This window comes from Aquarana catesbeiana, linkage group LG12 (assembly GCF_042186555.1).
Source record: "Aquarana catesbeiana isolate 2022-GZ linkage group LG12, ASM4218655v1, whole genome shotgun sequence".
Lineage (NCBI taxonomy): Eukaryota > Metazoa > Chordata > Amphibia > Anura > Ranidae > Aquarana > Aquarana catesbeiana.
In genome coordinates this window covers 222716694-222743055 of record NC_133335.1, presented here as the reverse complement: position 1 = coordinate 222743055, position 26362 = coordinate 222716694, and the positions used below count along the sequence as shown (strand labels likewise).

Here is a 26362-nt window from a genome sequence, read left to right as displayed (position 1 = left end):
AGAGGTGCGCTACATGTAGAGTTCAGGGGTGTGCTATGTGCAGGGTTCAGGGGTGCGCTGCACATAGAGTGCAGAGTTCAGAGGTGCGCTACATGTAGAGTTCTGGGGTGTGCTATGTGCAGGGTTCAGGGGTGCGCTGCACATAGAGTGCAGAGTTCAGAGGTGCGCTACATGTAGAGTTCTGGGGTGTGCTATGTGCAGGGTTCAGGGGTGCACTGCACATAGAGTGAAGAGTTCAGAGGTGCGCTACATGTAGAGTTCGGGGGTGTGCTATGTGCAGGGTTCAGGGGTGCACTGCACACAGAGTTCAGAGTTCAGCCTTCTTCCACAGCTGCTTACTTCTGCATCCCCATCCACATCTCACCCCTCTTCAGCTCCAACCACTGCATGCAACCCCCCTAGCTCCACTGCCCCTATCTTCACCCTTCCTGACTAAAAGCTCCACATATCTTACTTGTGTTGCTGTATTAGGCTGAAACACCCAGCCGGCTCTAGTACCTGCCTGCACATTGTAGGTAGCTCTGCTTCTCTCACTTACAGGGAGATCATCCAGTGGGAGAGTCAGGATCTGCACTGCACCCCGAGCATCTGCATCTTCCTTGTCCCCATCCTGCACTCAGTGGGAGCCACGCAGGAGATCAGATCTGTGGGAGTCGTTGGGAGACAAGCTGTCACTTGTAAACACAGAAGCCAGACTTCTGTGATTGCAAGTGATAGTGGTGAGCAGAGGGCCTGAGTCAGAGGTGGTGGAACTGAGTTCCACCAAGTTCCAGCTGAAAAAAAGCCCTGGTCCTATATGGTCAGTGGGCAACTCTTGCATGCTTGTTATGTTGGAGCACTGGTTAAATGTCCATTGTTTGCTGCGGTCCCAGCACTTTTCTGTAAAGGTGCTGCAGATTTGATCAAGTTTTGTAGCTTGGTACTTTTTTAGAAGTACACGACTCTTGGAAATGGCTTGTTGTAGAAACACCAGTGGATTTCTAGTCCTATAGGACAAGTCCTGGTATTCATAAGTAAAGTGACATCCAATGGAAATTTGGAATGGGCGATGTCAGTTTCCACACTACTGGGGGGGAATAAACAGCCATTTGGCTTCATGTTTCCTTTTCCAGAGAATTTTAGGAGTGCAGAATACAGAACCCATTAAACCAAAACTACTGAATGTGTCTGGAGACATTTCCATTCCAAAAAGCGATTTAGGACACTGTGCTGCAGTGTTTTCTGTGTCTCCCAATGGGCATCAGCCAAATGGGTTAGAGCAGTAATAAAAAAGAAGTATGGACTTTTTTTTTTTCAGAATCATACTTAACTAGGTGGATGCAGCATCTGTCCCCTGCCAGCTCTAACACAGACAACCAAGCGATCAAACACCGCAGGTCGCTCAGTTCTCAGTGCTCCCTGAGCAGAAAGCTGGTGATCAGTCACCGCTGTCTGCTCTGCCCACTGCCCCCCCCCCTCCCTGGAGCGCTGAGCTGTGGAAGGGGCGGGAGCGGCCGGCTCAGGCTCTCAGCGGCTCACTGATAGGCTGAGCCGGGTGGCGGTCCAGGCATGTGGGTGGATCCCAACTTCGTTGTCGCGATCTTGCACGAGCCTGGACCGGCTCTGTAACATCAGCGGGCATCAGCCCGCTGTCTGCTGAAAACAGATCACAGTGTGCACTGCAGAACAAACTGCACTCTTGTGATCTACAGGAGAAGTACAGCCAAAGAAGCTTTGGCTGTACTTCTCCTTTAAAGCCAAAAGTAAACATGTATTATATGGCAGCTTACCAATTCTTAGATGTGATGGCTGCATTTGTTTTCTCTTTTAATCTTTCTTTCTTCTATTTTCGCCTGGTAATCCAGCCAGCAAGTCTGTTGTTTTTCAAAACCACAATCTCTACTGCAGATTTATTCATTTACAGGGGTAAGACAAACTATTTAACACTGGAAGGGGTGCTTATAATGATCAGCTTTTATCTGTGTACCCATGTAACCCAATAAAGGACTTTTATTCAAGAGCATCCGAGTCGCCAGCCCTTTTCTGATTCTATCGGGTTGAGGTCAGGACTCTGTGCAGGCCAGTCAAGTTCCTCCACCCTAAACTAGCTCATTACGGACCTTGCTTTGTGCTCCAGTCCAAATCATTTGGTGGAGGGGGGATTATGGTGTGGGGTTGTTTTTCAGGGGTTGGGTTTGGCCCCTTAGTTCCAGTGAAGGGAACTCTTAAGGCGTCAGCATCCCAGGATATATTGGACAATTTCATGCTCCCAACTTTGTGGGAACAGTTTGGGGATGACCCCTTCCTGTTCCAACATGACTGCGCACCAGTGCACAAAGCAAGGTCCATAAAGACTTGGCTGAGCGAGTCCTGACCTCAACCCAATAGAACACCTTCGGGATGAATTAGAGCGGAGACTGTGAGCCAGGCCTTCTCATCCAACATCAGTGCCTGATCCCACAAATGTTCTTCTGGAAGAATGGTCAAACATTCCTATAGACACACTCCTAAACCTTGTGGACAGCCTTCCCAGAAGAGTTGAAGCTGTTATAGAGTGGGCCAACTCAATATTGAATCCTACGGGCTAAGACTGGGATCCCATGGAAGGGGTTGACAGTGACTAGGAAAAACGTTCGGGATTTCTAGCAGTACTCACCATTGAGGATATTTGGGTTTATGTGCATGGAAAGGAAGAAAGATAACAGCGCTCTCTGCAGGAACAACTCAATCCATACACCAGGTCCACTCACAGGTTCCGAGGCTTGATGTGTCCCAACACACTCCAATGCAACAGTAGTAAGAAGAGCCGGCAAGACTGTAATCCTTGAAGTGTCGTTTATTGGCACATCAGAGTGACAATAAAACAATAATTCTGATGCGTTAGTCGTCAGCATTATTGTTTTATTGTCACTCTGATGTACCAATAAACGACACTTTTTGCCGGCTCTTCTTACTACTTTATGTAACGGTGGCTGTATGAGCTAGAGTATGTGTGTTGCTTTATAATATTTGAGCAGGTTAGAGACACTCAGTCCTCCAGGAAAGTTTTTGGTCCAGTTTGGTCCAAATGAACAACTCAACACTATTTTGTATGCTTTAGCATACAAATCTGGATAGCATAGTTGCCAACTGTCCCGGATTTCCCGGGACATTCCCGGGACTTAGACGCCATTCCCGAATTTGTGGTGTCCCGGTAAATATCCCGAGAAATCCGGTTCTTCACAATTTTCACTGCCGCTAGAGGTCCGCGGCTGGCGGAGACAATGTCTCCACCGACCGCCATTTTAACGAAGATCAGGAAGACGGCTGGGGGGGGCTAGACGGAGCTCCGGCGTCGCCGCCCACCCTCCGCCCCGCCCCGCCTACCCCCCGCCCCGCTGCCAGTCTGTTATGGAAAGGGACGGGGGGTTCTAGCCATGCGGCCGGCGGACACCTCTGAGGTAGGGGGGCGCACCACTCTGGGAATCTGATGCAAGGGGGGCTCCACTGGGCACACCTGATGCGAGGGGGGCTCTGCCGGGGACACCTGATGCGAGGGGGGGCTTCGCTGGGGACACCTGTGAGGGGGGGCTTCGCTGGGGACACCTGATGTGAGGGGGGGCTTCGCAGGGGACTCCTGATGTGAGGGGGGGGGCTCCGCCGGGGACTCCTGATGTGAGGGGGGGGCTCCGCCGGGGACTCCTGATGTGAGGGGGGGCTCCGCCGGGGACTCCTGATGTGAGGGGGGGGCTCCGCCGGGGACTCCTGATGTGAGGGGGGGCTCCGCCGGGGACTCCTGATGTGAGGGGGGGCTCCGCCGGGGACTTCTGATGTGAGGGGGGGCTCCGCCGGGGACTTCTGATGTGAGGGGGGGGCTCCGCCGGGGACTCCTGATGTAAGGGGGTGCTCCTCTGGGGACATCTGATGTAAGGGGGGCTGCGCTGGGGGCACCTGATGCAAGGACGGACTCTGCTGGGACATCTGATGCAAGGACGGACGGCTGGTGGCAGGCGACGTGGCTAGTGACACGCTCAGGGATCCCACTGATTCTGCATTATGGGGAGTTGAATAATTTCATTTTATATTACAATGTAATAATAGAAATAATGCACTTCAATCATCCTGACACCATAACAACCATGGTGCCGGGGTGATTGAAGTGCTAACACCAGGTGTTTGAAGTATCTTTATCTGCTGATTGTTAAAATTTCTAGAATACACATATTTTTATTGTGTAGGATCTGGGGCTGCTGTCCCGTCATTTCCCTCTCCCCCTTTCCCCCTCTCCCCCTTTCCATCATTCATCTCAGACTCTAACCACACCCTCTTGAGCCACGCCCATTTAAGCCACGCCGCTATGTCACATAAACCACGCCCATTTTTCGGCACGACACGCTTCGCGCGCCACACTTGTATATTTTCCTAAGCCACGTCTACAAACTAATGCCCCGCCCCCTAATTATTGTAGGGCTCCGCCTACAGCCACAAAAGTGTCCCACTTTTTTTTTTTACAATGTTGGCAACTATGGGATAGGCCTACAACCTATGATGCTAAAGTAGTACACACTTCATGGGGGGAGGGGAATTTGGCCTTTGGTGCTAAAGGACGTTGTTCTGGAACAGAGTAATAGGGACATTTTGACAGAGCGGATGCAGCCTATCCAGGAAACGGAGAATTCCAGAAGGCGAGCATAAGTTTAATTTTCGGAAAAACTAGTGAGTAGTTGGATGGGTATAAATAGTCATAGGTGTGCATTAATTTTTTTTACCCAGATAGTAGTGTTCCAGAATGAGAAAGATATTTATTGATCCAGGCTGTAAACAAAAATGTAGATTCTGTGGTGGTCCATGATAGCAATAATAATACAACATACATTTAAATCTGTATATATTCTTTATAACATGAATAATGAGGCTATAATGAGACATGGGATATGTCATGGTAATCCTTGTGCCAGACAAAACCAAAGTCAGAAGTCTCTCCTCCCATATGCTTCGTATAATAACTCGAGCAGTTTTTGTTTTTCGTCTTTTGGTAGGAAACAGGAACGAGCTGCATTTATATTCTGGGAGAAAAAATACAAATTATTACATTGTCTCATGTCATTCTACAACCGTCATCATTACACAGCAGCTCTGATGGATTGTGCAGCGCTAATTTTTTCACTGCAATGCTAGTATGGTCACTGTGTAGTGCAGTCTGTGTGCCAAGTATACGATAGAACACACGGACACTGGAGAGTGAGGATCTGTGAGTACAGTATACAGTGATCGGACATTGGAGAGTGAGGATCTGTGAGTACAGTGACAGGACACACGGACACAGGAGAGTTAGGATCTATGAGCACAGTATACAGTGAAGGGAAACATGGACACTGGAGAGTAAAGATCTGTGTGCACAGTATACAGTGACAGGACACACGGACACTGGAGAGTGAGGATCTGTGAGCACAGTATACAGTGACAGGACACACGGACACTGGAGAGTGAGGATCTATGAGCACAGTATACAGTGACAGGACACACGGACACTGGAGAGTGAGGATCTGTGTGCACAGTATACAGTGACAGGACACACGGACACTGGAGAGTGAGGATCTATGAGCACAGCATACAGTGACAGGACACACGGACACTGGAGAGTGAGGATCTGTGTGCACAGTATACAGTGACAGGACACACGGACACTGGAGAGTGAGGATCTGTGTGCACAGTATACAGTGATCGGACATTGGAGAGTGAGGATCTGTGAGCACAGCATACAGTGATCGGACATTGGAGAGTGAGGATCTGTGTGCACAGTATACAGTGATCGGACATTGGAGAGTGAGGATCTGTGTGCACAGCATACAGTGACAGGACACACGGACACAGGAGAGTGAGGATCTGTGTGCACAGCATACAGTGATCGGACATTGGAGAGTGAGGCTCTATGAGCACAGTATACAGTGACAGGACACACGGACACTGGAGAGTGAGGATCTGTGAGTACAGTATACAGTGATCGGACATTGGAGAGTGAGGATCTGTGAGTACAGTGACAGGACACACGGACACAGAAGAGTGAGGATCTATGAGCACAGTATACAGTGAAGGGAAACATGGACACTGGAGAGTAAAGATCTGTGTGCACAGTATACAGTGACAGGACACACGGACACTGGAGAGTGAGGATCTGTGAGCACAGTATACAGTGACAGGACACACGGACACTGGAGAGTGAGGATCTATGAGCACAGTATACAGTGACAGGACACACGGACACTGGAGAGTGAGGATCTGTGTGCACAGTATACAGTGACAGGACACACGGACACTGGAGAGTGAGGATCTATGAGCACAGCATACAGTGACAGGACACACGGACACTGGAGAGTGAGGATCTGTGTGCACAGTATACAGTGACAGGACACACGGACACTGGAGAGTGAGGATCTGTGTGCACAGTATACAGTGATCGGACATTGGAGAGTGAGGATCTGTGAGCACAGCATACAGTGATCGGACATTGGAGAGTGAGGATCTGTGTGCACAGTATACAGTGATCGGACATTGGAGAGTGAGGATCTGTGTGCACAGCATACAGTGACAGGACACACGGACACAGGAGAGTGAGGATCTGTGAGTACAGTATACAGTGATCGGACATTGGAGAGTGAGGATCTGTGAGTACAGTGACAGGACACACGGACACAGAAGAGTGAGGATCTATGAGCACAGTATACAGTGAAGGGAAACATGGACACTGGAGAGTAAAGATCTGTGTGCACAGTATACAGTGACAGGACACACGGACACTGGAGAGTGAGGATCTGTGAGCACAGTATACAGTGACAGGACACACGGACACTGGAGAGTGAGGATCTATGAGCACAGTATACAGTGACAGGACACACGGACACTGGAGAGTGAGGATCTGTGTGCACAGTATACAGTGACAGGACACACGGACACTGGAGAGTGAGGATCTATGAGCACAGCATACAGTGACAGGACACACGGACACTGGAGAGTGAGGATCTGTGTGCACAGTATACAGTGACAGGACACACGGACACTGGAGAGTGAGGATCTGTGTGCACAGTATACAGTGATCGGACATTGGAGAGTGAGGATCTGTGAGCACAGCATACAGTGATCGGACATTGGAGAGTGAGGATCTGTGTGCACAGTATACAGTGATCGGACATTGGAGAGTGAGGATCTGTGTGCACAGCATACAGTGACAGGACACACGGACACAGGAGAGTGAGGATCTGTGTGCACAGCATACAGTGATCGGACATTGGAGAGTGAGGCTCTATGAGCACAGTATACAGTGACAGGACACACGGACACTGGAGAGTGAGGATCTGTGAGTACAGTATACAGTGATCGGACATTGGAGAGTGAGGATCTGTGAGTACAGTGACAGGACACACGGACACAGAAGAGTGAGGATCTATGAGCACAGTATACAGTGAAGGGAAACATGGACACTGGAGAGTAAAGATCTGTGTGCACAGTATACAGTGACAGGACACACGGACACTGGAGAGTGAGGATCTGTGAGCACAGTATACAGTGACAGGACACACGGACACTGGAGAGTGAGGATCTGTGTGCACAGTATACAGTGACAGGACACACGGACACTGGAGAGTGAGGATCTATGAGCACAGTATACAGTGACAGGACACACGGACACTGGAGAGTGAGGATCTGTGTGCACAGTATACAGTGACAGGACACACGGACACTGGAGAGTGAGGATCTATGAGCACAGTATACAGTGACAGGACACACGGACACTGGAGAGTGAGGATCTATGAGCACAGCATACAGTGACAGGACACACGGACACTGGAGAGTGAGGATCTGTGTGCACAGTATACAGTGATCGGACACTGGAGAGTGAGGATCTGTGTGCACAGTATACAGTGATCGGACATTGGAGAGTGAGGATCTATGAGCACAGCATACAGTGACAGGACACACGGACACTGGAGAGTGAGGATCTGTGTGCACAGTATACAGTGATCGGACACTGGAGAGTGAGGATCTGTGAGCACAGCATACAGTGATCGGACATTGGAGAGTGAGGATCTGTGTGCACAGTATACAGTGATCGGACATTGGAGAGTGAGGATCTGTGTGCACAGCATACAGTGACAGGACACACGGACACAGGAGAGTGAGGATCTGTGTGCACAGCATACAGTGACAGGACACACGGACACAGGAGAGTGAGGATCTGTGTGCACAGCATACAGTGATCGGACATTGGAGAGTGAGGCTCTATGAGCACAGTATACAGTGACAGGACACACGGACACTGGAGAGTGAGGATCTGTGAGCACAGCATACAGTGACAGGACACACGGACACAGGAGAGTGAGGATCTATGAGCACAGTATACAGTGAAGGGAAACATGGACACTGGAGAGTAAAGATCTGTGTGCACAGTATACAGTGACAGGACACGTGGATATGGAAGAGTATGGATCTGTGGGCAGAGTATACAGTAATGTGAAGATCTGTGTGCACATTATACAGTGATAGGACACACAGATACAGGAGAGTGCGGATCTATGTGCACTCTATAGAAAAGGACACACGGACACAGGTGAGTGTGGACCTTTGTGAACGGTATATAGCGACACTGTAGAATGTGAATCTGTGTGCAAAGTATACAGAGGATACACGGACACTGGAGAGTGAGGATCAGTATACTGTGAATTATTATTCATGTGAAAACGTATACTTACCGCACGCATGAAATCCTCTTCACTGAATCCCATTTGAGATTTTGCCACTTTATAATCCGTATCCAGGGCCACGCCGCCCATGGGGAGGCAACCATCATTACTTATGGAATAATTGGCTCCGTCATTCTTCAGTCTGATAATAATGGAATATGTTAGAGAAGCGGAATGTGAAACACTTGGACTGTAGAAGGGGAATATGAAAATTGACCAGAAACAAGAAAGACATAACTACACCCGATTCTTGGCTATCACTTATAGCAGAGCTACAGTCAAAACTATATTCCATGGCCACACATAGTCCCCTCTATCCAGATCACAGCCTTGTCACCAAATGTGTCACAATGTTCAAACTGGGACTATGGAGACACAGTCGGCACGGCTAGAAGTGTAATTAGCACTGATTACCAAGCTCTTGGCAACAAATTCTAAACACTCCGATGCCCCGGCCTGCACATAGGCTAATCCAACAAACATGCCTATATGATTGGGTATGCCAAATTAGGATTCAGTTCGCCACACCCATTTGGCAACAGCTAGCCAAGATCTCATAAGTGTGGGTTGCCAGCACCTGGGGAAAGGCAAATATTACCCCCCCTTACCCGAGTACTGTTAGCACTCCCTGAATGCATCCTCTTCCCCTTCCAGCACAAATGTCTGCGAGTTCCCCACCCAACACAAATCCTTCCCCGAAATTCCCCCTTCTAGCACAAATTCTCCTCCCACCTATCGCCCTTCCTAGCAAAAGTCCTACCCCCTTCAACTATCCCTCCCCCTTCTAGCACAAATCCTCCTTCTCTGATCTCCTCTCCTAGCAAAAGTCCTACCCCCTTCAACCAGCCCTCCCCCTTCTACCACAAATCCTCCTCCCTCCGATCTCCACTCCTAACAAAAAGTCCTACCCCCTTCAACTATCCCTCCCACTTCTAGCACAAATCCTCCTCCCTCCGATCTCCTCTCCAAGCAAAAGTCCTACCCCCTTCTACCATCCCTCCCCCTCCTACCACAAATCCCCCTCCCTCTAATCCCCTTTCCTAGCAAAAGTCCTACCCTTTTCAACTATCCCTCCCCCTTCTAGCATGAATCCTCCTTCTCTGATCTCCTCTCCTAGCAAAAGTCCTACCCCCTTCAACCATCCCTCCCCCTTCTACCACAAATCCTCCTCCCTCCAATCTCCTCTCCTAGCAAAAGTCCTACCCCCTTCAACTATCCCCCCCCTCTACCACAAATCCTCCTCCCTCCGATCCCCACTCCTAGCAAAAGTCCTACCCCCTTCAACCATCCCTTCCCCTTCTACCACAAATCCTCCTCCCTCCAATCTCCTCTCCTAGCAAAAGTCCTACCCCCTTCAACTATCCCCCCCCCTCTACCACAAATCCTCCTCCCTCCGATCCCCACTCCTAGCAAAAGTCCTACCCCCTTCAACCATCCCTTCCCCTTCTACCATAAATCCTCCTCCCTCCGATCTCCTCTCCAAGCAAAAGTCCTACCCCCTTCTACCATCCCTCCCCCTTCTACCACAAATCCCCCTCCCTCTAATCCCCTTTCCTAGCAAAAGTCCTACCCTCTTCAACAAAAGTCCTACCCCCTTCAACCATCCCTTCCCCTTCTACCATAAATCCTCCTCCCTCCGATCTCCTCTCCAAGCAAAAGTCCTACCCCCTTCTACCATCCCTCCCCCTTCTACCACAAATCCTCCTCCCTCCGATCCCCTCTCCTAGCAAAAGTCCTACCCCATTCAACCAATAATCTACATAATATAACTGGGTACTGACATTTATAGGTAAAGTTGATCCAGGGAATATCCGATTGCCTCTTGGGGGATCAGGAAGGAATTCTTTCCCCTGCTGTAGCAAATTGGATCGTGCTTTGCTGGTTTTTTCACCTTCCTCTGGATCAACTGTGGGTAAAGGTATTGTGTATATGGGATTGTATGTTTTTTTTTGTCTTTTTTCAACCTAACTATGTAACTATGTAACCATCCCTCCCCTTCTAGCACAAAACCTCCCCCTTCCGATCCCCTCTCCTAGCAAAAGTCCTAACCCCTTCAACCATCCCTCCCCCTTATAGCACAAAACCTCCTCCCTCCGATCTCCTCTCCTAGCAAAAGTCCTTCAACCATCCCTCCCCCTTCTAGCACAAATCCTCCTCCCTCCGATACCCTCTCCTAGCAAAAGTCCTTCAACCATCCCTCCCCCTTCTAGCACAAATCCTCCTCCCTCCGATACCCTCTCCTAGCAAAAGTCCTACCCCCTTCAACCATCCCCCCCCCTTCTAGCACAAAACCTACTCCCTCCGATCCCCTCTCCTAGCAAAAGTCTTACCCTCTTACCCATCCCATATCTAGCAGAAATCCTCTCCCCTCCCAAAATGACCTCAGCACAAATCCTTTTACCAACCCACTCCTCCTCCCATCATAAATCCACCCCCAGCACAAATCTTTGTTAACTGCCCCATCCCTCCAAGTCATATGCCCCCCCCCACTGCAAATCTTCTCTCCCTAAAACCTTGAAACAGACTTCAGAACAGCGTGGCTCAATAAAGGGGGACATCCCAGCTCCTCCTCTTCTTCTAGTGCATGATACACGTCGGAGCCAAGGAGGAGCCTAGCTTCCCTCGCCTATGACATACTGTATATCTTTGTTACAGGCAACCAGCAGGGAGAAATGCCTGCGGATTGCATCGCTAGGGACCTAGGGCACCCCACAGGAGATGTGGACAAGGGGACTGGTTGCAAATGTGCCCCTGCCAGGTGAATTTGTGGAGCCAAGTGCCAGGATTTTCTCCAGCACTGGGCTCTGGAATTCAGCCAGGATCTACGAGACACCAGGATTTTTATCCCCCCCCTCAAGAATTTTTCACCCAGGGCAACCATCCCTGTGGCCTCATTCGTTCACTAGTCAGAAATGGCATGCTAGCGCTACCTAATTCTTCCCTATATCAGTTTCAGGACTGTGTAGTGAGAGCGAGTGAGGCTGATGACGGGTTCAATTTTTATTTAACCACCACCCACCCGGCCACTGCACATATACGGCCGGGTGGGAGCTTCCTTCTTCTGAGTTGACGTTCAGGAACGTCCCTCAGAAGGAGGGGGATCGCGCGGGCGCCCTCGCAGCGGCGCGATCCTGATGCACTCGCGTCACCCAGACACGGTGCATCTCCAATCAGCGGGAGGGCTCTGTGATTGGCCCTCCTGATCACATGACGACTGTGTCCAATCACATCCGTCATGTGATGTAAACAAAGACCTGGTTGCTAGACGATCGGCTCTCCTCTCCTCACACGGAAGTTGTCCGTGAGGAGAGGAGAGGGCGGGGATCGCTGCAGCCAGCCGGTGATCAGTGAGTATGAGCTGTTTTTTACAGCTTTTTACACACTGATCACCGGCCCAGTGTCCCCCCACAGTGTAGAATCACAATGTCCCCAAAATACTGTCCCCAAACAGTGTCCCCACACAGTAAAAACACCTGTCCCTCACATATGTATCAGTAAAATCATATGTCCCAATGATCATCTGCACACATATGTCCGTGATCATCTGCGCACATCTGTACATGATCACCTGCGCACATCTGTACATGATCATCTGCGCACATATATACATGATCATCTGCGCACATATATACATGATCATCTGCGCACATATATACATGATCATCTGCGCACATCTGTACATGATCAGCTGCGCACATATGTCCGTGATCACACAAACCAATTATTATACACTTAACAGGATTTTTTTTACCAAAGACGTAGCAGAATACATTTTGGCTTAAATTGATGACAAAATTTGATTTTATTGGATTTCTTTTAAAACAGAAAGTAGAAAATATTGTTGTTTTTTTTTAAATTTCCGCTCTTTTTTCACTTATATCGCAAAAAATAAAAAACTGATTTGTGAATAAATACCACCAAAAGAAAGCTCTATTTGTGTGAACAAAATGATAAAAATTTAATTTGGGTACAGCGTAGCATGACCGCCCAATTCTTATTGAAAGTGCGAGAGCGCTGAAAGCTGAAAATTGCCCTGGGAAGGGAGTGAAAGTGCCCGGTATTGAAGTGGTTAAATAATGCAGGAATTGGCATTTTGCAGATCTGCTTTTTGCTATTACATTATTCTGACAATATTATTTAAACTTACTGAATGAGCGGGTGCTTTGTGAAGTCCGGGTCACAAGCGCCAGTGATATAACTTGACCAAGGGCACATCTGCAATTAGAAACAAAAAAAAAAAAAGATTGACATAGCATGAATTTCACATAGTAGGATCCTCCATCAGATGCAGCTGTTATTAGGACAATACCACATTATGGCCTCTAGATGGAGCTGATGATCGTAAATACTTTTTTAGGATTATTGTCAGCTCCATCTAGTGGCCATAATTTGGTACTTCATGATTCGGCCTATAACGAACATTCCACCCAAAGAGAAAATAACTAAATAACATTTGTTTTTCCCCTTTGTACAGGCAGTTTCACAGGATGAATAGCTTTGCAAAAATTTTTTTTTTTACCCACTTACTGCAAACCGTACGTCAGAACTTTGACGTAGAATACCAGGGTTATGGCAGCAGATATCTGCCATAACCCCGGTATTTTCTGTAACGGTGGGCGGTCCTCTTTAGGATAAAAGTGGTCTCTGTGGCGGATTCACCGCAAGATCACTTTAATCGGCAGCGGGAGAGGTGACCCCCCCCTTCGTTCGTCTCCGTTGCTTACTGGACCCGCTGGTAGTGGCGGAGACGATCCGATCCTTTCCCCTCAGTAGCATGAAGCTGAGTGAGCGAATGATGGCCCCCACTCGGCTCCATAACAATGGATGACGGAAGCGACGTCAAACGTCCTGGTCTTAAGGGGGACAAAAAAAATGTTTGGGGAAAAAAACATTTATTAAAAAAAAAAATTTATATATATATATATATATATATATATATATATATATATATATATATATATATATATATATATATATATATATATATATATATATATATATATATATATTGCATTTTAGTGTAAATGTGAGATCTGAGGTCTTTTTGACATGGTGAATGTATGACTCGGCCCCGCCCACCGGAGCCCACGTCATTGGATTTGATTGACAGCAGCGGGAGCCAATGGCTGCGCTGCTATCAATCTATCCAATCAAGAGCCAAGAACCCCGAGCAGAGGAAGAACGTGTCCCCGCCGGGAAAAGTTCCAGGGCTCAAGTAAAATGCATAGGATGCATTAAGGTGAAAAAACACGAAGGTTTACAACCCCTTTAAGAGTTTCAATTTGTATGCAATCAGGCAGGCCCTTACACTACATGGTTTTGGTAAATCTAAAGGAAATCAGACAACAAAAGTTGTATAGTGTGTTACGGGGTCTTAGTTCTGTAACAAACATTCTTGGGGACTAGGATGCTGGCCAACGTAAGTCAGTGCAGTGTAGCAGTGGTGGTAGGTTCCTTCTTCTGGCAGTCCTTGGCAGTAGACATGTGAGATTTGTTTTGTCCTGAATCCGTTTAACAAATGTCAACAAATTCGTTAATTCGGAAATATCCGAATTCTCAAATTTTTCCGAATATTCGGAAATCCGAAAATTTGGAAATTCTAAGGCTCGAAATTTCAGTAATGCGAAATCCGAAAATTCAGAAATTCGGAAATCCAAAAATAGGAATGAAAATCCGAAAATTCAAAAGAATGAAAATCCGAAAATAAGAACAAAAATTCAAAAACCCGAAAATTCGAAAATCTGAAATAATAACTAACTAATAATAACTTAACTATTAAATTATAGGTATTGAAATTTCCTTTCAAATTTAGCTGTTAGTGAACGTAACGAATACGAATTTATCCGACGTTACTAAATATCCGTAATAATGAATGCCGTATCTAAACGAATAGAACATAATGAATTAATAATAATAAATAAAAATAATAATATTAATAAAAACGTATTATTATTTTTAATATCTATTATTATTTTGTTCCATTCCATTTGTTTAGATGCGGCATTCTTTAATTCGGATAATTCATAACTTCGGATAAATTCGTCTTCGTTATGTTCACTAACAGCTAAATTTGAAAGGACATTCCAATACCTATAATTTAATAGTTAGTTATTATTTTGAATTCTTGGATTTTTGGATCTTCATTCTTTCTAAATTTTCGGATTTTCCTTTCTTATTTTCAGATTTTAGAATTTTCGGATTTTAGATTTTCCGAATTTTCAGATTTTAGAATTTCTGATTTTTCTAATTTTTGAATTCACGATTTTTTAAAAATTACGAATTTACGAATTCCGAATTTCCAAATGTTCGATTTTGCAAATTTAGGAAAAATAAACTAAGTGCGCTTACAGTCAAGTGGTCAAAAATATAAATTAATATATTAGCTATAAATAATTGATGAAATCCAATAATACATTCAAAAGGTGCCTGTGAGTAAATCATAAAGTCCAATATTAAATGAAGTGCACATATGGTTAGGTGACCAAAAAAAATTAAAAATAAATATTAAAAATAAAATAGTGATCAAAGTTCATAAATTGCTAGTGAATAAAAATAATAAGAAATAGGTTAAGTCCATTCATGAAGAGCTCAATGAAGACACACAAATCCCATGAAGGAGAATCACTCATTTTGTGTGTCTTCGTGGGATTTGTGCGTCTTCATTGAGCTCTTCATGAATGGACTTAACCTATTTCTTATTATTTTTATTCACTAGCAATTTATGAACTTTGATCACTATTTTATTTTTAATATTTATTTTTAATTTTTTTTGGTCACCTAACCATATGTGCACTTCATTTAATATTGGACTTTATGATTTACTCACAGGCACCTTTTGAATTTATTATTGGATTTCATCAATTATTTATAGCTAATATATTAATTTATATTTTTGACCACTTGACTGTAAGCGCACTTAGTTTATTTTTCCTAGTTTTATTACACTGATATTAGTGTTTTTTTGTTGCAGCCGCAGTTCAGTGTTTACAATTGTTTGCTTTTTAGCGTGTTTTTTTCCTTTATATTGATTTTTAAAATTTACGAATTCCGAATTTAAGAATTTTCAAATTACGAATTTGCGAATTTGCGAAAAAAAACAAAAAAGGAATGAAACAAAACGAAAACTAACACATTTTTTCGTCAGTGCACATGTCTACGTGGCAGCATGAAGGACGGAGCCTCCACCCTTGTTTTTAGGCTGGCCAGTGACCCAGAACACAGACAGCTGTCCTGTGGGCCTCTCAGCTGTTTGACTCAGATGAGTTAATAAGGCAAGAGGGCCTAAAAAGGCTTCTACTGCCATGGAAGATTCTCCCGAAAATTATGAAGTGGAAGGATTTTTTGTAACATTGTAACTGATTACCAGCATCCTAAAAAATACTTACTGGCCCCCTTTTTTTCTCTGTATTAAAGCAGATTCCTCGTGTGTGTTCATCTAGTGCAATTTACACCAAACCCCTGAAATTCATGAACTGTACCTCAAAATGCATATCCATTTTCAGCAGGCGGTCATACAGCACTGGGTCCTGCACGGTGTGATAGCCGTGTCCGATCCTTTCTGCCTTCAGCATGTCAACAGCCTGACAGCAAAACAAACCAAAATAAATCAAAATACATCTCAGCAGCCTTGACACACCTCTGCCTGCTGCCTGTTCTACCCCAATGTTTCAGTCATCAAGGATCCGTAGGGTTCAATATTGAGTTGGCCCGCCCTTTGCAGCTATAACAGCTTCAACTCTTCAACTCTTCTGGGAAGGCCGTCCACAAGGTTTAGGAGTGTGTCTATGGGAATGTTTGACCATTCTTCCAGAAGCGCATTTGTGAGGTCAGGCACTGATGTTGGACAAAAAGGCCTGGCTCGCAGTCTCCGCTCTAATTCATCCCAAAGGTGTTCTATTGGATTGAGGTCAAGACTCTGTGCAGGCCAGTCAAGTTCCTCCACCCCAAACTGGCAGATGACTCATCCATGTTTTTATGGACCTTGCTTTGTGCACTGTTTCGCAGTCATGTTGGAACAGGAAGGGGCCATCCCCAAACTGTTCCCACAAAGTTGGGAGCATGAAATTGTCTTGGTATTCTGACCACTTAAGAGTTCCCAAGCCCAACCCCTGAAAAACAACCCCACACCATAATCCCCCTCCACCAAATAATTTGGACCAGCGCACAAAGCAAGGTCCATAAAGGCACGGATGAGCAAATTTGGGGTGGAGGAACTTGATTGGCCTGCACAGAGTCCTGACCTCAACCCCTTAGAACACCTTTGGGATGAATTAGAACGGAGACTGCAAGCAAGGCCTTCTTGTCCAACATCAGTGCCTGACCTCACAAATGCACTTGTTTGGGAAAGGAGTCGTGAGAAGGAAGGCCTGCTCAGACATGGACTCCTTCTGGATGCAGGCTGTGCTGGATATGAACCCATGAGTGAACTGAGTTATACACTGTGCAGAGAAAAAATTCCAAAAACACTAGGTTCACTGGCAGCATCTGTAGTGTCTGGATCCAAAACGTAAAGTACTGAAGCCAGGCACCTAGCATTTTCAAAAAATACAGTTTACATTGCACAAATGTGACTTGAAATTCTAGAAATGAGAGTGGGTCTCACCTCCCGAACGACGGATGGCGGTCCAGCCTCTCCAGCATGCACTGTCCTATGGATCCCACACCTTACCGCCTCCTGGAAGATGGAAATCAAGGCAAATATGTCAGCACACAAATCAGATTGTTTGAGAGGTAGGGGTGCTGCCAATCAAATTGTATGATAGATAGCAGAATATTGGGCCCAGAGACGACCAGACATTCAGCGTTTTCAGGTTTCCTTTATTGTAAAAGAAAATGTTAGAAACGTCCCTGTGCTGAGCCACCATTGTGGTCAGTTTATCGCTGAAAAACTTTCCTTCATTGTGTACATGAGATTATTCTGCACATACATTATACATACCTCCCAACTTTTTGAGATGGGAATGAGGGACACCTATTAGCAAAAGTATGCAGACATAGGACACGCCCCCTGCCACGCCCCCTTAGAGAAGAATTATACAAAAAAAGATTGGTTAAACCCACAAGTGTTTTTTTTTTACCACTGCTATTCCTTTATATTGGCTTTTGAAATTTACAAACGCAGCAATTTAGAAATTGGATGAAAGGTTTAGCACTGGGAAAAACTTTTTGAAAGATAAAAATGTTCATTTTATAAAAAACAGACCTAAATGAGGAGGGAAGAGGGACAGAGGGACTTTGTTCCAAATCAGGGACAGTCCCTTAAAATCAGGGACAGTCCCTCAAAATCAGGAACAATTGAGAGCTATGAGTATGTGAAAAACGATTGATCAACTTGGGTACAACCAGCCTGTCGGATTTACTTGCGATTAACTCCAGCAGCTGCTATAGACCACTAGCAATAATCACTGTCTTCTCCTGGCGGGGATGGCTGCCCCCGCCCTCCCCCATGCTTGGAGAATAGGATGTCTCAGCAGGAGGGATTCCCCTGTCAGCACTGTCTGTTTTGATGGGGGAATCGTGTTTGCAGGAAAGAAATTTGCACCTTCCATGGCCGGCCTTGGACATGTTGGGACCCTCCGCAGGAATTACACTGGGACCCCCTTCCATAATGCACAGAATACGTCCCTCTTTCCTTTCTGATAAATCAGCTAACATACTATTTCCAAGACTTCACTGCGAGTTGTTTGGAGAGAAATCAGATATTGGGATGATGTTGGTGATTCTGGAACAAGGCACAACTTTAATGTTCCTATCATACAAACCTCATAGGGGATCATGCTGGGAATTATGGAACAATGTATGAACTGAATGTTCCATTGTACAAACCTCATAAGGGATCATGTTGGGGATTCTGCAACAATTCGTGAGCTGAATGTTTCCATCATACACATCGCACAAGGTATCATGTTGTTGACTCCAGAACAATATATGAGCTGAATGTTCCCATCAACCCCCACAAGGGATCATCTTGAGGATTATGGAACATTTGGGAATTATGAAAGCTGAATGCCCCCATCATACATACCTCATAAGCTTTCAGATGTCCAGGAAAAGTTTCACTCTTCAAACCTTCATCTCCTGCAAGGTCAATGGCCACCACAGTGTCATTGTGGTATCTCTTACAAAGCTCAACAACCTCAGGTGACCATTCTGTTAAAAACACAAATAGAACATTTCTGTGGATGATCTCTCGGTCAGTGGTAATATACTACTGGGTGAGGTCAGGTCTCGGTCCTGGTCAGTGGTGACCCACTCTGGGGATGGGTGGGGTAAGGTCTCTCCCATGCAGAAAACACAAGTAGAACATTTGAGTGGATGATCTCTTGGTCAGGTCTCGGTCCTGGTCAGTGGTGACCCACCCATGAATGTTCACGTCCCTGATTATCTCTAGTTCCTGGTCAGTGGTCACCTGCTATGGAGTGGAGTCAGGTCCCTGTCAGTGGTGACCCACTCTGGGGATGGGTGAGGTAAGGTCTCACCCATGCAGAAAACACAAATAGAACATTTCTGTGGATGATCTCTCGGTCAGTGGTAATCCACTACTGGGTGAGGTCAGATCTCGGTCCTGGTCAGTGGTGACCCACCCATGAGCGTTCATGTCCCTGATTATCTCTAGTTCCCGGTCAGTGGTCACCTGCTATGGAGTGGAGTCAGGTCCCTGTCAGTGGTGACCCACTCTGGGGGTGGGTGGGGTAAGGTCTCACCCATGCAGAAAACACAAATAGAACATTTCAGTGGATGATCTCTTGGTTAGGTCTCGGTCCTGGTCAGTGGTGACCGACCCATGAATGTTCACGTCCCTGATTATCTCTAGTTCCCGGTCAGTGGTCACCTGCTATGGAGTGGAGTAAGGTCCCTGACAGTGGTGACCCACTCTGGGGATGGGTGGGGTCAGGTCCCACCCATGCAGAAAACACAAATAGAACATTTCTGCTGAAGATCTTATGGTCCCGGTCAGTGGTGACCCACCTCTGGTGGGGTCAGGCTTCACCCATGTACAGGTTTATGTCCCGAGCTGACTTACCTGGCATATGTCTCAGGCAGCACAAAATTGATTTTGCCTTGATGTTGAAATCCCTTTCACCTTCCTTCAGCCCCTCGTTAACGAGTTCCACAACTTCCTCTGGCGTGAGGTCACCTCTGCCAAAATATTACAACATCCAGAATTCTTTCCATACAATAATAAGTTCTGCAACTATATTATGCTGTGGCTATTTGTCTCTTCATTATGTTGCACCTAAAAAGGAACTCTGGGAAACATTTAAAATGCCATGGCTATCCAGCACAAGTAGCATTTATTGGCAGCCCCACTCTCATCTTCTAATGGTCACAGCAGCTGTCAATCAGCAAGGGGGCACTGGCTGTGGCAGATTTGATGAAAGCACAGCTACCTGTAGTTCACACAGGAGAGTGACCACCATTGTGCAGAATTGGGAGCTTTTATTAAAGAAGCAGAAATTGTCAGGATCAAGAGACACTATACATTTACTCACATCCATATAAGAAAACTTGAACTACATTTACAAGGCGAAAATAGAGCTATTAATACATTGTTAGTATTTAGATTAAAAACCTTCTATCCAAAGAAAACAGCACTATGATTGGCTGCAAAGGGTGGATGGTTATGGGCTCATCTATTACCTGGGACACAATGCTGCTCCACCATGGACTCTTCTCTAGGGATCCTGAGACTCTTCCTTTATCTTTAACACTTGGCACTTCTTTTAGGGTTGATAGATCGATAAATAGATAGATCGATACGGAGGCGGAACTACGAGGGTCGCAAAGGTTGCACTTGAGACCAGGCCCTGGCTTTTTGCCCCTGTGGGGGGGGGGGGGGCACAAGATGGTAGGAAGAGGGCCAGCTGCAGAACTTGCCCGCGATTTCCTTATGACTTTATTACAACTTCTGTGATTTAACATTGCAGTCTATCGCACTCAAATTGCACCAAAGTCGCAGAAAAGTAGTACAGGAACCTTTTTTTTTAGTCACCTCCCAGATATGTAACCACTGACTCCAATCATCTTTTTAGATATCTGTAAGGGGGGCATTCCTTCTACTGACCACCAAGGCTTTCTCTCTCCGAGCACTCCACTAATGTACCATAGGCTGTAGATATAGCATCTATAGGCCGAGGTTCCCTGAGAACCAAAAGTTATTTCAAGGGTTCCACCATATTAAAAATATTGATAAAAGGCTCAGTTAGATGTTCCCGCTCCTTCCAATACTTACTCTTTCTGGTTCCACTGGATGGGATGGACGTTGCAGTTGGCAAACAGATGAGGGTTGTAGCGGACCTCCACATACACCACCCCTTCTTTAGCTTTTGTTTCTAGGAATTCATAGGCAATTCTCTTCACAGCTTCGCGGTCACCACTGGACGGGAAAACAAACCAATCTGATTTGTCAAGTTTACACACAGAACATAAGTGTGACCCCCACAAGTACCCATCAATAGTAAGTAAAAAGCTCCCATTTATGTTTTGTTGGGGAAAGAGACTTGAAGGACACATTAGAGTCTCTGTAGGCTCTTTGGACAAGAAAACACCCAATGGAGTTTTCTACATCTTCCCTGAATGAAATTTGGGAGGTCTGTGGCTCTTCCAAGCTTTGATGTCCTCCAGGAGGAATCTCATCATTCTGGTGTGACAACCGAGACTATAATTGCATGGATGTATGGGTTCATTTCTTGCGCTTTGCTGGGTTCTGGAGAATCATTTCCTATCCAGAATTACTGTGTAAATTTACTTTTAAGGAGAAAAAAAAGTTATACTGCAGGCTGAACTGTGGAAGGAGAGAGAAAAACTTTCTGAAGTAGTACAGTATGGTTGGGTAAAAGGTGTTTTTTTACCGCTTATTGAAGGAAACTGAGTGTTGCCTTATTGGCATTTAGCAGACCCCTCGATCAGGTTACTTACTTAGCTTTACAGAGACCAGGGCTTTTTTTCAGCGGGAACGCGGGGGAACGCAGTTCCGGCACCTCCAGCACTGAATGTATCTAATGGCAAGGGGTGCTGGGGTGTCCTGGAGGGTCTACTGATGCTGGCTGCTGGGGGATCTATTGTTGCTGGAGGGGATCTGTTTTTGTGTGGTGGCCTATTTTTGCTGGGGAGGTCTATTGTTACTGGTGGGGGATCTATTGTTGCTGGGGGGGGGTTATGTTGCTGGGGGGTCAACTGCTGTTGGAAGGGATCTACTGTTAATGGAGGGGTCTATTGTTTCTGGCAGCTGGAGAGTCTATTGATGCTGGCTGTTGGGAGATCTGGTCTTGCTGCCGGGGTGATATTTTGTTGCACGGGTCCTATGTTGCTGGGGGGGATATTGTTGCTGGGGGGTATATTGCTGCTGGCTGCAGGGGATCTATTGTACTGCTTTTCTTGTTATCATTACCAATTTCCATACAAATTACTTTAGCATAGCATGACATAGTCATACTTGGCTTTGTATTCTCTGAATGAGACGGTGCCGGGAGGTGGGTAGGGGGTGGAACCAAGAGATGTTGCTCGGAGGTGGGTAGGGGGCAGAGACAAGAAGTGACTCAGAAGGTGGGAGTTCCAGCACCTATTCTCTGAGGAAAAAAAGCTCTGACAGACCACTGGTCAACCAATGCATGCAGGGCCGTCTTTAAGGCAGGGCAAAAGGGGCAGTTGCCCGGAGCCAAATCAATGTTGTGGGGCCCAAAGCAGCTGCCCCTTGAGCCTACACTGCCTGAAAATAGTTGACAAGTGGATTCAGTAGGGCCCAAGAAAATGTGTGCCCGGGGTCCAGTCAATATTAAAGACAGCCCTGAATGCATGCTATTGAATTATTCTTCTCTTGTTAAGCAGAACATGTCGGTATGAGTGTTTCTAGTATAGGATGTGGTATGGGTATGCGTCCAATTGGGAAGGGAATTATTCAGTTGTTTATTCTATTTTCCTCTTGCATTTTGTTTTCCCATATAAATGTATATGGTGAAACAAAAAGGAAGAAGTAAGGGGGATTTTTACGGTGCCAATCAAAATAATAGAGAGAGATACATAGAGAGCCGGAGGGTAAGACTCCATTGAGCGGCGTCTGTCACATCGTATCACTTCCTGCATTTAACACCGTGCGGGTAGTTGAAAGTTGCTGGAACATCGCTCCACATTTTATGTACTCTAAAAAATGTATACTACCCTAATCTCATCCTTCTGTCCTCTATGACCATAAATATGACCCATGAAATGGGGGGTCTTGGAGGGATTTTTTGAATCCGGCTGTCCTATGTTTTTGGTGGAGATTTTTGTGCGTTTCTTATGCCAATTTTTCTCTGAATTGCACATCCCCTGAAGAAGCAATCAGCGAAACATGTTGGGCTAGTGTGCAGTATTCATTCATTTTGGCTTGAACCTACCTGCTGTATAACCACCACATCATTGTTATTATTGTGAATAACTCTTCCTGAATTTTGTATTTTTATTAAATTTGTGTGCAACAATAAAATTCAATTTGCTAATTTTAAGCTGTTATGTAGCTCTCTCTATTATTTTGATTGGCACCGTAAAAATCCCCCTTACTTCTTCCTTTATGTTTCATCATTACCTTGGGATGAGGTGCCTTTTTATTAGGTGTTGCACCATGAACCAGACCTATGCTTCTTTTTAAATATATATGGTGTTTTCCATCAAAATGCTTCTGGGATCCTGTTAGTATTTCATTTTCGCTACTTGTTGATTTTTAGTACTTTGTGGGCTTTGCCGTTGACTTTAGCCATATGTTTCTATCGCCCTTTCTATTACCCTCCTGATTGATATAGCTTCTTTTTTTTTTCTTTACACCGTTATGCCGCGTACACACGATCGGACATTCCGACAACCAAACCGTGGATTTTTTTCCGACGGATGTTGGCTGAAACTTGTCTTGCATACACATAACATACACATGGTCACACAAATGTTGTCGGAAATTTCTGATCGCCAAGAACGCGGTGACCTACAACACGTACGACGAGCCAAGAAAAATGAAGTTCAATAGCCAGTGCGGCTCTTCTGCTTGATTCCGAGCATGCGTGTAATTTTGTGCGTCGGAAATTGTGTACATACGATCGGAATTTCCGAAAACAACGTTTTTTGTCAAGAAAATTTGAGAACCAGCTCTCAAATATTTGTTGTCGGAAATTCCGATAGAAAATGTCCGATGGAGCCTACACATGGTCGGAATTTCCAACAACAAGCTCACATCGAACATTTCCCGTCGGAAATTCCGATCGTGTGTACGCGACATTAGACGTAAAATTAGCCACCATTTGGCAACGACACTTCGGATTCCTAGTCTGCATATGTAATAGTTTTTGTCTTTTATTTGTTTTTTTTACTTTCTTTCTGTATTTTGTATTGGTGACATGGGACTGCCTGTTTTAGCCTTTTGCCGGGCTATGGCACAAATTGGTAATTGTCTATGGTCACCTTGTCTCTGTATGCTATTCACCTGTTTAAATAAAGATTGTATAAAAAAAAAAAAAACATGAGACTAAATGTTTTCTTCATGTGAAAGGGTGTAAACCATGGGGTTTTCTAGGGTTCAGATCAACCAAGGGCACCCCTAAGTTGCAGGGTTTGTATCAGGCTGCTTTTATCCTGATGTTATAATTTTGTCACAGGGAGGGGTACTAATTACAGTAAACAAGGTCGGACTTTATAGGCATGAAAACAATGGAGAAGTATTGAAAACTAATATTCATAACATTTATTGAAAAAAAGTACATAGTATAAACATAGTGTTCAAAAAGATAAAAAACATGAAAAGTAATACAGTAAATACAATAAGCCCTCGTGCCTCTACGCGTTTCGCCGTGAGGCTTCCTCAGGACATGATCAAGGTTCAGAGACATAACAAAAGAAAGGAAAGCGCAAGTCTCACTATCTGAAATGAAATACGTTCCAATTAAAATAAATGTTGCACGACCATATTACAACATGTTGCATTAAAAAGCATATGCCAAAACATCCAAGAAGATTAATTTTGCTGTTCCCTCGGAATCTTCTTGGATGTTTTAGCATATGCTTTTTAATGCAACATGTTGTAATATGGTCGTGCAACATTTATTTTAGTTATCGTTTTGTCATCATTGCTCTTTTTCCCCTTTCCCTGTTACACTCTTTTAACCACTTCAGCTCTGGGAAATTTACCCCCCCCTTATGACCAGGCCATTTTTTGCGATACGGTGTTACTTTAACTGACAATTGCGCGGTCTTACAACGCTGTACACAAATAAAATGTATGTCCTTTTTTCCCCCCCACAAATAGAGCTTTCTTTTAGTGATATTTATTCACCTCTGCAGTTTTTGTTTTTTGCGCTATAATCAACAAAAGAACAATTTTGAAAAGAAAACAATATTTTTTACTCTCTGCTATAAAACACATCCAATAAAAAAAATGTAAAAAAATCTAATTTATTCATCAATTTAGGCCAATATGTATTCTGCTACATGGGGGAGAAAGGGTGGTGATATGGATTTGTGACAGGTTCAAAAAGGCACCAACATCCCTGAATATTTAATAGATACAGAGAGATTTTTGGGGGGGATTTTTTTAGGTGCCAACACATTGAAAACAGAGAATTTATATATAAAAATATTTTATTAATACAAAAGATTAAAAAGTTTGTTATTATTAAACAGGTATAGACATCAAAAATAACTTGTCTTATAGTATGCAGTCAAAGAGGAAGTTATCTTATCATATAGAGGGTGACGGTTATGTAGTTATCCCGACATGTTTCGCCACCATGGGCTTCCTCAGGGGATATGTTTATAACACTAAGAACATCAATTTTGAAAAAAAAAAAAACAATATTTTTTACTTTGTGCTATAAAACATATCCAATAAAAAATTTCTTCATCTATTTAGGCCAATATGTATTCTGCTACTGTAAGGGCTGGGCTCAGCCCTTCCTTCTCTGAGCTGGCCACTCAGCTGTCAGCTAATTGTCAGCTCCTATCGCTCCACAGTGACTCACCTGTTGATGATATCCTGCTCGTCAGTCCTGCCTACCCAGGTGATCTCTGCCTTTGCCTTGGTCACATCTCTAGAGATGCTCTCCTGTGTTCCTGTTAAAGACTTGCTTGGCTGACATTTCTTCTGGCTCCAGACCCTGCTTGCTGTTCTACTACGCTCATCTCTGGCTCCCTGATGTTTTGGGTTGTCTAATTTTCTGACTATCCGTTCCGGTTCCTGAACTCTGGCTATGTTTTGACTATGTTTACTTTTTTTTATTATTTTTAAACAAGTGAGGTTTAACTGTACTTCTGTCTCAGTCTGATTCATGGTCTCTGACAGCGACGTGTTTTTGGTGAAATAGGTGTATAATGATTGGTTTGCGCAGACGTTATAGCGTCTACAAACTATGGGATATGTTTATGGAATTTTTGTTTATTTATTTTTTCTCTACTAGTAATGGCGGTGATCAGCGACTTATAGCGGGACTGCAATATTGCGGCTGACAAATTGGAAACTAAGTGACACTTTTGACGCTTTTTTGGGGACCAGTGCTAAAAATATGCACTGTCACTGTACTAATGACACTGTCAGGGAAGGGGTTAAACATCAGAGGTGATCAAAGGGTTAACTGTCTGCCTAGGTTGTGCTTGCTCACTGTGGGAATGGTGCTTTGACTAGAGGAAGGCAAAGAGCCCTGTCCCTACCT

General features: G+C 45.0%; 1 protein-coding gene across 1 annotated transcript in view; it reads right to left on the bottom strand.

Moving 5' to 3' along the window:
* Nucleotides 1–4735: 4735 nt before the first annotated feature.
* LOC141113568 (adenosine deaminase-like) overlaps nucleotides 4736–26362 on the bottom strand; it is a gene marked incomplete at its 5' end in the record, with an annotated part of 28966 nt that continues 7339 nt past the window's right edge. The window contains 8 exon segments of the mRNA XM_073606754.1: nucleotides 4736–5024; nucleotides 8706–8838; nucleotides 12844–12911; nucleotides 16175–16276; nucleotides 17299–17370; nucleotides 18721–18845; nucleotides 19720–19835; nucleotides 20929–21072. Coding sequence (XP_073462855.1) covers nucleotides 4929–5024; nucleotides 8706–8838; nucleotides 12844–12911; nucleotides 16175–16276; nucleotides 17299–17370; nucleotides 18721–18845; nucleotides 19720–19835; nucleotides 20929–21072 — 856 coding nt within the window.